Source organism: Notechis scutatus, chromosome 4 (genome assembly GCF_049901735.1).
Source record: "Notechis scutatus isolate UNSWTSFEM ecotype Mainland chromosome 4, rNotScu1.2, whole genome shotgun sequence".
NCBI lineage: Eukaryota > Metazoa > Chordata > Lepidosauria > Squamata > Elapidae > Notechis > Notechis scutatus.
In genome coordinates, this window is record NC_142012.1 from 136,655,102 (window position 1) to 136,672,689 (window position 17,588).

At 34.5% G+C, this 17,588-nt stretch overlaps 1 protein-coding gene across 9 annotated transcripts in view; it reads right to left on the bottom strand.

Annotated features, from left to right (window-relative positions):
• DOCK10 (dedicator of cytokinesis 10) overlaps positions 1 to 17,588 on the bottom strand; it is a 173,842-nt gene that overhangs the window by 27,482 nt on the left and 128,772 nt on the right. For 8 of the 9 annotated variants that reach the window (XM_087965035.1, XM_087965038.1, XM_087965039.1 and 5 more), the window contains exons 26-39: positions 16,940 to 17,053; positions 16,255 to 16,326; positions 13,427 to 13,573; positions 12,658 to 12,741; positions 11,956 to 12,052; positions 9,962 to 10,006; positions 7,665 to 7,840; positions 7,329 to 7,445; positions 6,463 to 6,574; positions 5,206 to 5,327; positions 4,118 to 4,232; positions 2,529 to 2,595; positions 1,502 to 1,549; positions 1,057 to 1,158 (exon numbers count right to left, since the gene is read on the bottom strand). In XM_087965035.1, coding sequence (XP_087821161.1) covers positions 1,057 to 1,158; positions 1,502 to 1,549; positions 2,529 to 2,595; positions 4,118 to 4,232; positions 5,206 to 5,327; positions 6,463 to 6,574; positions 7,329 to 7,445; positions 7,665 to 7,840; positions 9,962 to 10,006; positions 11,956 to 12,052; positions 12,658 to 12,741; positions 13,427 to 13,573; positions 16,255 to 16,326; positions 16,940 to 17,053 — 1,418 coding nt within the window. The remainder of the gene's footprint in view (positions 1 to 1,056; positions 1,159 to 1,501; positions 1,550 to 2,528; positions 2,596 to 4,117; positions 4,233 to 5,205; positions 5,328 to 6,462; positions 6,575 to 7,328; positions 7,446 to 7,664; positions 7,841 to 9,961; positions 10,007 to 11,955; positions 12,053 to 12,657; positions 12,742 to 13,426; positions 13,574 to 16,254; positions 16,327 to 16,939; positions 17,054 to 17,588) is intronic. The other variant, XM_087965036.1, reaches the window with a different exon arrangement.

Below are 17,588 nucleotides of genomic sequence, written 5' to 3' on the forward strand. Positions count from 1 at the left end.
ATCAAAAGTCTTGTGGTTATACCAAGGGATTCTTTTGAACAGTAGAGAGCTAACTTGTGGTATCTAGGAGAATAAAAAAAAATCTTTATAATTATAATCTGCTATTCTGGAATTTGTAGTTATGTACATCTGAAGGTATAAGATATCTAGAAAGGTAAATTATTAAAAAGGGTATTTGGCATCATGGAGTCCAATTAGAAATTTCAGCATGGGCTTTTAAAAAAGACCTATTTTGGTGGGAACTTTTAGGGTCACATTTAAGAAAATGCTTGTCATATTTACAAATAAATTGCAGTGTTATATTTTGGGTGTATATATACATATCTCTTAACATCTTAATAAAAATACAATTGGGCCATTAATATTTAACCTCATGGATTTTTAAAATAAGAATCACTCATGTCTTATAAGATGGATTGGTAATAATGTTTTAAGAGCTTATTCTAGTGATTTTTTACAGTGAAGTAATGGTGGAAATTTGACACACTGCAGCTGCTACGTTTTTGTTACAGTGAGATTTGATACTGATGATTAGATGAAGCAATTATAATGCATCATTATGGAAAACTTCCTTCTGCCCACCCCATGTCTAGACATAAAATGAAAACAGTGTTTATTTTGAATTGCAGAGCAAAGCAATGCATTATTTTTCCTCCTGCTGCTTTGAATGCATCCATATGCCATGACACAAGGAGATTATATTGGCAACTGTTGTTTTTACATTAACTGTCACTGGACAAACTAGTTTTCTAAGAACTAAATATCATAGTACAAACACAACTGAATCAAAAAGCTCAGCACTTTCTAACATCTGATTTCAGCATGTCAAAAAAGTCTAGTACATGAGTTTTACTTTTGATTTTGGACACTAGTGAATATATTTTTTCACATTTTAGGGGAAATATTAATAATATTATCAATATTGTCACTAGCATCTACCTGCTGCTGAATCCTTCTAGATTCTCAATGGACTACAACAACGGTATATCTACTTTGCTCTGTTGGACCATCATGGCTGGTTTGCATTAACCCTCCATTTATTTTGGTAAATCTTACCACTGTGGAAGAAGCCCAGAGGTTTGACAGGATGAACTGGAGCCTTTCAATGTTCCATTATTTCGGGTGGTCTGAGAAAACTTAACTACAGCAGCAATTTTCCTGATAAAAGAGAATGGAATAAAACTGTATTATAATTTATTACTATAAAGATCAGGCAAATTTATCAAAAAAGGTCTTGTGTTCTAACTCTATAGTAGGATTTCCATCGATTAAAGTCAATTATGTTTTATACTTGCAGCCTGGTTCTTATATAAACATTTATAGGGATCTAATGAACATTCACAAAAAGCATTTATTTTGGAACTTTATGATCTAGGATTCATTGTAATTCATACACTCATCTAGATTAATACACACACAAACTAAAGTTTCTTGCAGTTACACATTAAATTCCACATATCCTTCAAATATTTTGCTACTTGTTTGATGAATAAAACATTACCTTACTATATTTCGTTTTCCTAAGTATCTGAAATTCTGAAGGCAAACCCTAAAAGATAAAAAAAATTAAATAATCTCAAATGGTTTTCTTTCACAGCATTAATTTACTTCTTTCACAAAACATCACACGCTAGATTTTGGTACAATCCTGGTGAGAATTCTATTAGTAAAATTATTCAGGTAAATGACCACAATCATGCTAGTTTCATGCAGCAACTGTTCTTTCTACCCTTTTCCCACAAAAACCAAACTTCACTATTGCATTTAGCAGACAGATATTTGCTTTATAAATAGTTTATAGATTTCCCAAGCAATGAAAAGAAATGCTTTTACAAACTCCAATTGCGTGTTTTGTTAAATTGTTCTTGTACAATATCAAAAGTGATTGCATGAAAACTGTCCACTCATAATAGTATCTGGGATGCCCTTGACTGAAGCTATTACTCTTTTTCTGCAGGTTACTTTTACCACAAAGCATTTCTGTGACTCAAACCTTGCATTTCCTAAACAGTTAAATATCAACAGTTCATGTTGCAATGAAGTTAAACACTGACTGCAGTGTTAATGAGTTCTTTTCTTTTATTCTTTATTTATTAAGCTTACATGCCATCCATCTTACTGGATGTGACTCTAGATGGCTAATGATCATTACTCCAATAAAAACATTAAAATGATAAATAGTAACATTAATTTAGTTTAAAATTGACAAAGTTGGGGAGGAAGGGAGCAGCATGGTAGGGAGGTGGGGGGGTCTTATCTTAGTCTATTAACCACTTCCAGAATGATTCACGCCCATCGGGACCTCATTTCTTTCTTTTATTCTTTACTAATTAAGTAAAGAAAAACATTAACATTTCACAATTTAAATCATGGAAGATTAGAGAGATTGAGAAGCTGAATAAAGTTAGATGGGAGATGCATTTCTTTTGAAAGACTTAAAAATATGGGGATGGAAATGGATAGTTATTCTTCTGTTTTAATTAATACCAACAACAGCCTTGGAAGAACAAACCTCAGAGTGAGCTTACTCTAAAATGCCGAAAAAATCTGTTATTTCTGTAAATGGTGCCTTCTGCCAGTATGAGATCAGTGTATCTAGAAAGAGACAATGAAAACATACAAATATATTATTTATTCTTACATCAAGTAATCATATTTTGTGTTAAGAGTGAATATAATCCATCAGATGGAACCCAATGCAATATTCACAGTAACAAGTTTTGTTATCAACATTGTATGGATCATCAGCATTCTCAGCATTTGAAATACTAAAACCACCTTGTTAAATCTTTTAAAAAACAAAACCCTACTATTAGTTTTTATAGATGTTTGTTATCAATAAATCAATTTTATTTGCAGATGTTAAAAAAAGAAAGGAATAAAGAATTTGAGATTCCTATATTGTCAGACAACAGGAGAGCAGATGGATTTTCTGCGTCCTTACTATGGCCAAAAGACTGATATTATGGCATTGGAAAGATATATGTATGGCCCTTTTCACTCATTGGGTTGAAGACGTGATTATACTTGCCATCTATAAGTGGATTAATTATAAATATAGACTTTGAATGGACAAATGTAATGAAATATAGAACTAATTTAAACAAAATATAGTAGGTTAAACATGGTTGTATAGTTACATAACTGTTTTAGAAACATATATGTACTAAAATTATAATTGTGTTAGATAACTATATAAAGAATTGTAATTATGCTAAAATGCTAATTATGCTAAAATGATACATAATACTTTTTTCTACATTGTATTTTTGTATTTTTTTAAAAAAATCTTCTATTTCTTTTCTTTGATAATGTGTTAGCATAATTAATTTGCTGATTTGATATTTTCTGTTTTTGTCATTATTTAAAACCAATAAAAATAAATATAAAAAACATCTCTGCCATAATTCATTTAGTCAAAGTCTATTGTAATCCTATTTTCATATTTTCAAAGTGATATTTTCTACCAGTAGAATTTAGAAAGGGGTCAATGCAGCATTGCAACAAATTCTACCCACAGCCAGGTGTTCAACCCTGAAGGAGTTCAAGATTGACTCAGTCTTCTGTCCTTCCAAAATTGGTAAAAGGAGAACCCAGATTGTTGGGGCCAATATGCGGACATTGTAAACCACCAAGTGAATGTTGTAAAGCACTATAGAGCAGTATATAAGCCTACGTGCTATTGCTGTTATGTTAGATGTATGTAGAAGTAAAAAATCATTGTGACAGGCTTTTAAGATTCTGTTACAGTAACCTGACCTATACTCTTTTAGAGACCCCATTCCCTGACCATCCCTATTCTGAAGAACTGACAGATCACCTTAATTTTTCATACTTATATATTTTATTTCAAAAGCTCTTTGCAAATAATTTATTTCAACTTGCCTGAAGAGTAACAAGGTTTTTTAATAGATATGCTGTGCAGAAGGAAGAATAAGAAAGACAAAATAGGGAAAAGGTAGTAGCACTAGTAGAGAAAAGAAAATGCACATGGCTGCTTTAAACCCACTCTCCGTTGTCTTGTAAACCTAACAACCAAGAGATTTCTCCCAAAAGAACATAATCTTCAGCAGAAAAGTAAGAAAGCGGACACAGATATAGTTTAATGTTCACTTACCTTCTGAAACTGTTTTCATAATATGAAGAAAACACATTAAGAGACTTCTTGTTTCTGCTTGATCTAATTTGTCAAAACGAAGAGCTGATCCAATCAGAGACAATGGCCTTACAATCTGTTGTGGCAAAACATGAAGAGTCTTAATAAATCAATTTTACCTCCAAAATATGATACACACACACACACACACACACACACACACAAACACACACACACAAACACACACACACACACACACCTCTCTTTGGTTATACCAGTTTGGTCTAGTACAAGGGTATCAAATTCAATTTCAACTGCATCAGGGTTGTATTTGACTTCAGAGGGCTGAGGTAGGCATGGCCAGGGAAGGTGTGGCCAGCTCGACACCATTCATGATGGGAATGCCTATATTGGCCCAAGCGTTCTGCTAGTAAAAATGGGCTCCTGCACAGCCCATTTGGCTGCCACAGCCTCCTGCAACCCGCTGCCAGTGAAAATGGAGCTCAGGTGGTTGTGGCCCTCCCGAGTTCTGTTTTCACTGGCAGAGGGTTGCAGGACACTGTGGCAGCTAAAAACGGAGCTCTGCCGTTTTCCCTGGCAGAAGCACTGCAGGTTGTTCTTCACTGTTTCTAGGGCAGCCCTGTGGGCCAGATCCAAGTACCCCATGGGCTGGATCTGGGCCCTGGGCCTTGAGTTTGACACCCCTGGTCTAGTGGTTAAGTTTAATATACCAGTTTGGTCCAGTGGATAAGGCACCAGGCTAGAAATCTCCTGCCTCAGACATGAAATCCAGCTGCCAGCCACTTTCTCTGTCATTCTCTCTCAACCTAACTCTCCTCACAGAGTATTATTGTGAGCAAAATAGGAAGGGGAAGGAATATATGCTTGCTCCCTTAAATATTTATAAAAACAATGAAGGTAGAATACAAATAAATAAATAAAAAACCCCACAAACATAACATAAAATAAATATAGCATAATGTGGACCAGAGACAGCTGCATTAGATAGCTGCCATCAAGTGCTGTATGAATGCCTCCACGTGCTCTGAATCATCTTTTCCCATTAAAATCTGAGGTACTGTGCTGTCTTAGTTCATAGAAATATATACCTTCTCACAGGCTTCATTTATTTCACTGTTCTTTTCATTGGTACTTGGATTAGAGTCAAGACTTCCTAGGGAACCTCTGGAGTCAGTACGGTTTGCTGCAGGAATAACTACTGATGAAAAAGCTGGAAACAAAAGCCACAACGAATGTGCTAAAATGATGCTTATGGACACAACAATTAACAGGATGAAAACCAAAGAACAGTATGTAACATTGACTAGACACTGTTAAGAAAAGCTACAGATCATTTAATGAAGATGCTGAATGGTTATGAGCTGATTGCATGAAACAGAGTAGACATATAATGACAAATGCAATGATACATATTTTGCGATAGATGGTTTCAGACACATTCTCATACATGATGGACCAAAAGCCATAGAAGTAGAAACATTTATTGAGTACAATTAGTATGACATCTTGAAATCCATCTGTACAGTATACAGTATAAACATTACTCTACTAATAAAGTTGGTGAACTTTTGTGATACAAACAAATCTGTTTATACCCAAAGTTGGGAGAAGGCAGGAAAGGTCCAGCTTCCAGTACATATCCAGGTATACATTATACCAGAAACCAATCATCTCATCCTCTCCTAACTTCCACCATATTCACTCTTGTCACCATCCAAAGTCCACAAACCACTTTTTCAGGAAGGTGGAAAATGGACTGTTTCAATTCTGGAAGATGAGCCTAGATCATCCTTGTCAAGTTTTACAATGCCACCATCCATGCTCTGCACATGTTCTTTTATGCTTGGTGGACTTGGAAACGAACAAGCTTACAACAGACTTTTGAAACATAATCTGCTTTTAAGCAGAGTATTGTCTGTATTTGTATTCTATAAATTGGGTTAGATTTTGCACACATATACATCTGTGTGCACATCTAAAATACCGATATATCGCCATTTATTAGAAAATCTCTTTCAACTAATAAGGACAATAAAATCAAATTATAAAAGTGCTGTAGGAACTATATATAGGTGAATGATTGCTGTGTTAGTTCAAAGGAAATTACAGTTCTTTTCTTTTTGTTTTCTTTTCTAGTTATAACTTTTTTAAAAATTGTATCCCGATAACAGCCACAGACATCTCAAGAAATTTCAAGAAATTAGAGCGCTTTGGATCTCTCTTCTAAGATCAGATCACACTCCTGCAAGAAATACTAGAAGATAATTTACATGTAAAAAATTGGTAATAATGAAACTTGCAATAGAACAAAACAGAAAGTTATTTTTATATAAATGGTTTCGTACCTGCAATTGAATTAAGAACATCTTTGGAGAAAGAAGTATCTATTGAATTTGCATGTTTCATTGTTGTCTGACTCTGAAATCCTACAGTGGTGCTCAAATCATCTCTAGATCCCTAGATTTCAATGACAGGCAGAGAACAAATGTGTGTATTATATCAATTTTCAAAACCTGCCACTTATTGCTAATTTTATAGTTATATAACCACTGCTTTGACATTAGCATAGAACCACATTTTTTGCCTTTTGCAGCCTAATGACAAGGATATTTGTTATCTTCACCATCATCACTACCAGCACCACACATTAATCTATTTCTGCTAATTCGTCAACTTTAGAAATCTTAATATTTGTAAATACATTTCTTTTCCAAAACAATGCATTTCTTTTCCAAAACAATACAATTATTTTAGGAAAATATTCCTCCCCCTTTGCCTTCCCTTAATTCTAAACCAACCTTAAGGTGGTAATCTTAACATATTACTTAAGGAAAGGCAGATTTTTAGTGAATCAATAAGGGAGACAACTTTAGTTGCAGATGGGAGGCTGATACTAAAACTAACCTGTTTATGGCCACCTAGTAAGCTTGTAAGTGATAAGAAGTTCAAATTGGGTTTTCTTTCTCCCAATAATTCATTGCAATGATTTTAGGTATGCTTTTAGTCTGAATCCAGATTAAATGTTTTTTTTCTGTCATAGACAACAAGTCTAGCAATATAGCTAATTTAAGTGACTCTACACTAATATGCTTTTATCATACTCTATTTACTGATAAATTAACCTGAACTAATCTAGTCTAGAATAATTAAAAATGTCAGCAGTATAGTTTTATGAAAACTAAAATTATTATTGCCCATTACTGGAACCCACCTGATTAGATGTATTTATACTGAATAAAAACATATCTTTCAGATATATCCTTGGCATATTGTCCAAAAGCATCCCATAAAGAGGCATATACAAGTTTGCTATTTTTGCCTGCTTCTCCTGCAGAAAAAACATTAAAAGAAGATGGCTCAGTACAGTCAATGGAATGGTCTATTCCAAGGTCTTCAAACTTGGCAAGTTTAAGACTTGTGGACTTCAATTCTCAGAATTCCTGAGCTAACATGACTGGAGAAGGAATTGAAGTCCACAAGTCTTAAACTTGCCAAGTTTGAGGACCCTTGGTTTATTCAATCAAGGCAAAAAGTTAAACATTCATACCGGATCTCTATATCGATTATCAAAGGAATGTTTTGCCATCAGATTTTTGAGCATGGCTAGGGCCATGTGTCTGATATCCTGGTCTTCTTGGAGTGCAAATCCAACTTCTCGAAGAAGTAATCCAATTAAAAAATGCTTCCGGCAAAATTCATTTGTTACAATATATTCAGGAACATCTGGATTAAGAGATGGATCAAGAGAGTTGTGTGTTTAAAACTTGTCATACATATCCTTCACTAACATATATATACATACACACACACACACACACACACACATATATACATATACATACATACATACATACATACATACATACATACATACATATATATATATATATATATATATATATATATATATATATATATATATATATATATATATAAAACAGACAGAAAAATAGCAGCCATCCTAAGTAACCCCAAAGATAAAATTGACCTGGAAAACCAAGGCATATACAAAGTACCCTGTGCATCATGCCCAGCCACATACATTGGACAGACCAATGGAAGAATAAGCACCTGCCTAGATGAACACAAAAATGCAGTAAAAAAGATGGAACACACTTTCTCACTAGTCCAACACATGAAAGTCACAGGTCATAGCATCGACTTCAATGGCACCAAAACCCTAGCCACTATAGAAAACCCCAACTACAGAATGGGGGTCAGTTCGCTTCATGTATGGCTCAGAGGGGTTTGAAGTAGGTAGTGATGCAGCTGCAGTGCGGCTTCTGGTCTGTGGTCATGTCTCATCTTCTGTGTGGGTGTGAGTCTGCTTTTTATGTGGAAGTGTGGTGGTGCCACTACCCACTTCAAACCCCTCTGAGCCATACATGAAGCGAACTGACCCCCACCATGAAGATGCAGCACGACCACGAACTCGAAGCCAAACAGCAAGATCACAGCTCACCAGCTCAAATCCCCCAGTAACTAAGACCAACCTGAGCACAACCAAGCCCCCACCTGAACAGAATACACCTCCAGCCAATCAGAACATGGCCAACCCCCCAACCAATCAGAACACAGCCAAACCCCCAACCAATGAGAACACACCCCCACCCAATCAGAACACAGCCAAGCCCCCACCCAATCAAGTCACACCCCCACTAGCAGTTAAAAGGAAGAAGCAGCTGCAAGCTCACATCACTCTGAGAAGCACAGAGCAGAAGACAGAAGCCTGAAGATGATGAATGAGACTTCATTGAAACGTTGCCTAGATACTTCCAATCTTACGCGGGAGAAAACCCGAATAACCAAAGATCCACATATGTATATATATATATATATGGACCTATACATATATATATATGTATAGGTCCAGGTGTGTTCGGGTCTTTTCCCGTGTAAGATTAAGAGTATCTTGGCGACATTTCGGCTTGCACTGGCACAAAGCCGAAAGCACCAGCCTGAGGATGGTGAGTGGGACCTCGCTAAAACCTCGCCAAGATACTCTTAATCTTACATGGGAAAAGACCCGAACACACCTAGACCTACATACCTGTACCCATGAAAATCTACGAATATATATATATATATATGTTTTCTTAAGTTTTCGCGGGTACTTACATGTATGGTATTCAGCTTTGTTGGGTATTTTCCCACGTCATTATAGTTGTGCTTTTAAAGTTGTAGCAACGTTTTGGCAGAATCTCATCTGCCATCATCAGGCTTCTGTATTGTGTGATGGTACAGAAGCCTGATGATGGCAGATGAGATTCTGCCGAAACGTCACTACAACTTTAAAAGCACAACTATAATGATGTGGGAAAATACCCGAACAATGCTGAATACTATGTATGTATGTATGTATGTATGTATGTATGTATGTATGTATGTATGTATGTATAACATATATTATTAATTGGCATTCAAATAATTTAATTAACAAATATTAGGAAAACGATTGCAGTTTTGTAGAACTCAATGTTTTAACTGTTAAGTCTGCTAATGTTGCAGTTTGACTTATAAATCAGTAGTAACTTCTGTTAATCTGTACCTGATGTATTATAGCAATTTTTCTTTAGTACTTGGCAAGATGAAGTAGATATTGAACTTACTTCTGACTTTAGCTATCTAGAAATAACAAGTTTTCTATTCTTCACTGAGAGGTCCTTCAATTAATGCAATGTATATTATCACTCCAAACGGGTTGGACAGCCAAAGTTATGGCAGAATAATTCCACTTCAAACTTGGGTACAGTGCAGAGTAGTAGATAATTTTTAAGATGCTAGAAATGGAATTTGATAATGCCACATTTAATAACGAAGACTGCAAATTGTACTTAGGCTTACCTGATGCATTAAACTGCTGGGTTGCTTCTGATGGTGTGATTGGATCTTGAATGGTGTGATAGAAATATATGGAAAAGGGGAAGAAAAAAAGAAAAAGAAAAAGAAAAAGAAAAAGAAAAAGAAAAAAAGAAAGAAAGAAAGAAAGAAAGAAAGAAAGAAAGAAAGAAAGAAAGAAAGAAAGAAAGAAAGAAAGAAAGAAAGAAAGAAAGAAAGAAAAAAAGGTACATTTAAATAAATGCCAATGCTAATTGTGAAGGTAAAATTTTATGGTGTCATATTCATCCATTCACACTTCGTGAATCCAAAAGCACTATTACTGATTAGAAATAGTGCTTTTGGATTGGCTACTTTGAGATCAACTCCAATTATTGGATGCTAAGCTTTTTTAAAGGAATAGGTTATTTTATCTTTTTATGGACTTTGCACAGTGGTTTGTGTGAAACTGATGGTGTAAAAGTATTAAAGACAAAGCAAACATTTAAGATTCAACAGGACCCATGAAACGATCCTTTCCTGTTTATCTATCTAGGGTCAAATGATACTGCAGAAAGCTGCTACAAGCATATCAGTGCGAACATTGAAAGTCTAAAACAGACACTCTTCCAGGCCACAGAAGGTGACTGGAATGAGAAAGAAGCATATTGTAAGTGAATATTCAAGATACAATCTCAAATACAAATATAAATGGTGACAGTGACAGACCATTTCTATCCATGTTGTAAACTAATTTAATTGTTAACTAAACAATTAATTAAATTGTTGGCATGGAATCAGCTGCACCTCAAAGAACTAGTAGACTAGGCAGACTTAATCAGGAACACTTTAAACTGGATCTGAAGGGGCTGTGTGGCAAAAAAAAAAAGGGGGGGGGGAAGAAGAACCATGCATAGAGACTTGTGCAGTGTAGGAAAAACGGTATTGTTTCTTGGACAAAGTAAACTAAGAATGAAAAATCAGAAACAATATTAAGTTTTAAAGTTCACATCCTTCCTTCCTTTCTGCTCATGACATAAAATAAGATAAATGACTTAACAAGAAAAATGAAGATCAGTTGAGATACTGAAAAGAACATTTGGGTTATACATGTAGAAAATCACATAAAACCCGTGCTGTTGTTTGTGTCTAATATTGCTCACCCAACCGTAAGGAAGATAAAGATAAGCTTCTTAAAAACAAATTGCAAATATTTTTAAGAGGCCTAAAGTAAAAGTGGTGATGACTGTACTGATTACAAGAATTCGCATGCTACAATTCCTGGTGGTTTATACCATAAACAAAAGCAAATTAAATATAAATGTAAAGCAGGTGAAGTAATGTAACCAGTTACTGAAATAGTGGCCCAGCTCACCATTAAATCCCACCTAAATAAACAGTTTGATAGATTTGCAGAAAGTTGATGATAAAAATCCAAGACAATGCAAACAGTTAGAACAATTAATCAGTGGAATGGCTTGTCTCCAGAAGTTGTGGGTGCTCCAACACCTTCAGTTTTTAAGAAGAGATTGGAAACTCTGTCTGAAATGGTATAGGGTTTCCTGCCTGAAAAGGGGGTTGGACTCCAAGGTTATTCTGTTAACTACTGCATCTACCACAGAGAAAGTGTCTCTCTTTTAGATCCAAAGTCCCTCATTTATTTGATGGAAAGAGTCAAATTTTAATAATCAAATGTAAGGTTTTCAATTTCAAAATACCTTTTATTTTAGTGCCATAAAAAGTTGTCAGGCATTTTTTAAACTCATGATTTATGCATTTTTTTGCTGTTTTTTTTAAAAGTTAACATAATAACTTAGTTATTAAAATAACACTTACTCATACTCTCAATTGTAATAAAACAATTTTATTGAAAATGGGAAATTTGCATGCTGACCTTAAATGTATTTATATAATAAAAACCCCTAATATTTTATGAGCTTTTTACTAAGTATATATACTTAAAATTGAATACAGATTATTTTGTCTTATAATAAATATTATATAAGACCGTAAATGCTTACCTGGAATGTTTGCAGATTTCATGGGTAGGCAGAGAGGAATGAAGTGTTCATAGTTACATACTTCTTGAAGAAAATCAAATTTATACTGGAATAAAATCTGAAAGTTTGAGGTGATTATCAGGTGATTGATCTTCTTTTATTACATGCATGTACATTCATTAATCTATCTGCATAACTACATGAAATAATAGTTATGCAGGATAATGAATGTTCATGTTTATTTATATTTATGTGAAAGTATTATTTTCATGTAAGAGCAAAAATATTTTTTTAAATGAGAAAGGTGATTGTAGCAATACTAAACTAATAAAGGGAAAGGGAATCCAGTAGATAATTGCTTAGATTAGATTGAATAAGAAACACATGCATTTCCCTGCTAAAGGACTGCTGAATGAGCAAGCAACAAACAAATTCCAATAACGAGATCCATGTTTTCATTGATAAACATATGATTGGATAGACTGGCTTTTTATTTTTGTAAGGTCATAGCAAACCAAAATCAACTACATATTATGGGGAAGCATCATATTACAAATATTTTTTTTTCTATTAACTGCTTTGTAAAGTGATCATAAAACTTTTATCCAACAAAAGGAAACAAATATTCTTGGAAGACCTATTCCCTTTTTTTACTGATTCTGATAATTTCTAAAGTAAAAGGAGAAGTTGGTATAATTGCAAACATACATTTACTTTATTTACCTTGTCATCACCTGGTCCAAACATGCTTATATAATTATTAATTAATTTAAATACAAATCCACGGTCCATGAATGTGAAACATTGCTAAGAGAAAAAAATCAAAATGATTATAATTATTTCCCTAAGAAAAGACTTTTAACAGAAAAAAGTTAATAAGGAATTAATATCATCTTGGCAAACTGGCAATAAATCATGAAGATCAAATGTTAAATACTCAATTCAATATTTCTCTGATTAATCTAAATATCAATTTATGTAAGTAGCAATATGAAATTAAAAGATTTTGTATTGTTTTGAATAAATAACCAGTATAAAGTACATCCTCTAGAAAACTTACTGAAAATGTAAATATGTTCAAATGAAACAGATCCTATTTGTCAAGAATAGAACAAATAGGATTTGTTTGTATTTCTTGAATTTTTGGCTATTAAATGAAGTTTGCCCTTCTGCAAATCTAAAAACTGAATGGCAATCCTTTATTAATTAACAGTGCTACAGTACAAAGAGTTATCTTCTTTATTATAGAGAGTGTGATTACTGTATATTCTTTTTTGGTGACAAGTATTCAAATGTTTCTTCTTTTACTCTCTGGTTATGAACTTTCAGCATTACTATGCCCAGTCTTCATCAGTGTAGAAGAAGCACATAATTAATGTTTTGTGTTATGCCAAAAGCAAAGAGAAATATTTACTATGAAAATGATTACAAGGATTGTGGAATCTGCAAGGGTCAAATAGGTTAATGGTTATTTATACAAAATACAACTTACCTTCAGAAACCTGCCAACGCTGTGACTTGCATTTTTTGTCTCTTCAAAAGCTTCTACGTGTTTCCAAATAACATGATCTGATATGTTCATTACAAGTTTATCTAGTTTAGTTTTGTATGATTCTGGAAACCTCTGAGCACGAGGAATCTGGTGGGACAGCAAATGGCTTCTTCAAAATAAGAAACTGATCTAGACAACACTCAATATTCCAAAATGTTTCCTTCCCCTCGCCACACAACAAAATTGGGGGAGTTACTGGAATTGCTTCTGACTAAATGATAACAGGCATCATTCTGATGTACAGTTTAATGATGGTATTTATTTATTCAGAAAATGTTTTTGACACTTAATGCCTTAATGGAACTGGATGATTACAAAGAGGGTGCAACTAAGCCTCAATTAAAATGCTATTGTTAAAACAAGATGTAGGAAAATAAATCCGATTTGAGAAATGTTTTAATTTGTAGCCAGAGCAGAGGTGGTATTCAGCAGTTTCTGACCAGTGCTGGAGAACTGGTAGCGGAAATTTTGAGTAGTTTGGAGAACTGGCAAATACCACCTCTGACTGGAGATTTTACAGTATCCTTCCCCTGCCACGGCCACCAAGCCACGCCCACAGAACTGGTAGTAAAAATTTTTTAATCCCACCACTGACCCAGAGGATCACTTATTTCAATTCCAGTGGCAATTTCTTTCATGGCTATATCATGAGGAAAGCCAAATCACTGTGGAAATGATTAATTGGTGACTTAAAGTGCTGCACAGATTGTATGAATTAGGCAGTCCCATAAGCAGTTGGTCTAAATTTTATTTTTAGATCTTTAGATTCAATAATGTTCAGAACAGATTTCTTGTCCAGATAAATTGCATTGATATAACTACAGAAGCATTATTAATAATCACCAGCTGCAGAAAGTGTTGCCCACCCATATATCCTCCCACACCCTTTCTGTGTTTGCACCATATTAGCCACTCACACATTTCATGCACCCTTCATGTCATTATTGTCATGAACACCCTTCCCAACATGTATTGCATTCTTACACCCCTCAATATCATAACCCTAGAGCACCCCTTCACCTCATGCCTCACCCTTCTACACTTTCCCCATACTCTGTGCTTCCTCCACCATCCAGCTGCAGCCACTTTTACCTGCTTGGCTGTGACTTGCAGCTTCCTCCTTGACTTTGGTTGTGGGAAGCTGGCAAGAAGCTGCCTCATCTAATGAGAATGGAATTTAGTTAACAACAGCAGCTGGGACTGCAGGGATTGCTATCACTAAATGATGCAGTTGTGCTTTATGACTACATCACTTAGTGCCATTGTATGGTGAGAAATAACTGTATTTGTATCTACACGTTGCAGGTTTTTCCCCCAGAAGTCTACTTATCAGTCTTTGACTGGGACAATCAATAATTTCATGAATATCTAAGAAGGGTAACTTGGCAGTCATCATATATACTAAAGACAATTTTGTAAATTCTCATCAGTAAGTCAAGTACTTAAGAATATAGCTTTGTCAGGATTTTTTTTTAAAATAAAAAGCACTTGGAAGAGAACCCAAAAATATCATCACATGTAAAGATCTCTTCACCATTCACCAAACCATCAAGAGAAGCAATATTTAGCAAAAAGTTAGGGACAGACTTGTTCCCTGAAATAGAAGGATTGAGGATTGATATTCTTTCTTTAAATGAAAAACTGAAGTTGATTTCATGGTTAATAGTTGGTTATATATGCAACTGATTATATATAAATGCACCATCTGTCAAAATAATCCTACCCAATGAAGATTATGGACCATAGTCTACCATGCTGGTCCAGAGCATGTTGATATTTTTTATTTCTCTGAGTACTGAACCTGGATCTCTTCATTCCTAGTCTATTGAGAAAAGCATTTTATTTTAATAATCACTAATAATTGTAGGTGATTCTCTATTCCAAATGTTAACTCTCTCACTGTCCCTGTTATCCCTTAACCATTAACACAAAATCCATGATCTATCGAGATTGGAAACTATGGGAGATATGTTTTAACAATAGATTGTTATACTACACCTCTGCTAAGCTATCAACTGACAAGAGCAAAACAAGTACCAAAACCAAAAACCTGATCAGTCACACTTCCTCACACCAACAAATAGGCTGGATCCCTATCTACCCCATCTACACAACAAAAGGAAAACCAACAGACACCAGGAAAGACAATTAAGATTGACCTATTGACAGAAGCACACGCGAGAACCAGTCTGTAGGTAATCCAACAATCCAACTCATCCAACCCCACTAGAACCAGCACATATGTAACCCATGTTCCCCAAGTCCAGTTCCCCTATAAAAAGTCACGGAATCCCATTTTTCTCTGTAACTAGCCCCAAGAACAAACCCTTTTGTTGTTGGGAAATAAATAGATCAACTTCCTTTCTACCAACAGCATACCTTGTGTCTTATTTGCCCGCATTCTCCTGGCTTGGAAAAAGGGATCCAGGAAAATTATTTTAATACTACCATACCCATTATATCATATTGACAGTTTCTAATTAATACTGAATTAAAAGGCTTGCTATCTTTTTACCTTACAGCAACATTTAAGATGCCTATATAAATTTGTACACCACTACAATTCAGACACTTTACTGTGTATATAATATAATAACAACTAAAGATAGTACAGTCTAAAGTCAATGTATATGAAAAGCATACATACACTAAAGTATTGCACTCATTAAAGAATATGATAAAACTTAGTTCAGTAAAATATTCTTAAATAAGAACATGTTTAAATACTGAAAACATTTATTATGTAGTACATAATAGCATAGTCTTACCTGTACTCTCTTTGTATAAACCAAATGCTGTGCCATTGATTTTAATATAATTGCAAAAAAGAACCAGGAGTGCTAAAAATAAATAAATATATATTATTTTTCTTTGGTATTAATACACCTATACTTTGCAGTTTTATTTTTTCTTTACAAAAAAGCTTCCCAAAAGTGGGCTTTTCCATATATGCTGAGACTACCGTTTCCATAAAACCTAACCAAAGTGGCTAAAATTTGCTAGAGCTGTATTTCCTAAATATTTGGAAGGAATAAGATTAGAAAAGAGAGAACTGAATCTATGGAGCCTGAGTCACTTCTGAATAGACTCTCTGCACACTAAGCAATTCTTTCCCCAACTACATCATAAAATAAGAACATATAGCAAAACAGTCAGTTTGATCTGGTGAATAAGTTAGAAAGCAGGAGGCTGTGAGTTTTAATAGTATCTGAAGCACAACCCAGCTAACTGACCTTCGGCCAGTCATTTTCTCTCAGCCCTGGAAATGAAGCATTGACAAACTACTGCCCCTCATCCCCCCCCCCCCCCAAAAAAAATGCCTGGAAAACTCCAAAGACTAGTCCAGGCAGTCACCAGGAGTCAAAACCTAACTCATAGGAACAAAAGCGAGGAAATCAATAACTTATAAAAGCTTCCCTGACATTTTAGCTCATGAATAAGAATAAATTTCACCTTTAGAACAAGCTTCACAGTCCTTTGATCATTTGATTGCAAAAGATTAGTTATATTCTTGGCCAGTTCTTCATGAACAGTCTGTTCTTCAAATGTCTTAGTTTTGAATACATACTAAAAGTATAATATAAAATGCAGGAAAAAATGTTAATGGTTAGAACATTAGGTCTCATTGACTATGCAACACGAACAATTTGCATCATATAGTACCTGACAGTTATATGGTCAATGCTTGGAAAATATTTATGGTACAAGACTATTAGTCTTTTGCATCTAGCCTTCTATTGATTTGAATGTAACGAAGCTAAGAAACTATACTTTGTACCATAATTTTCTCCTTGACCATTCAGAAATACATCCCTTTAAGGATAATGAACTCATGCCCAAGTCTGCATCACTTGCCTGAAAATAAATCTTTCTGAACTCAGTGAGATATATCTCTGATTAAATATATATGAAATCGTGTTATAAACATTTTACATTATGCGGATAGGTATGGTCTATATCAAAATCAAAAATACATATCTCAGGCAATAAATACTCTAACCTGTCAACAAATGCTTTGCAAGATGATAACAACTGCACAGCAATGTTTCTCAACCTTGGCATTTTATAATGAATGGATTTCAACTCCCAGAATTTCCCAGCC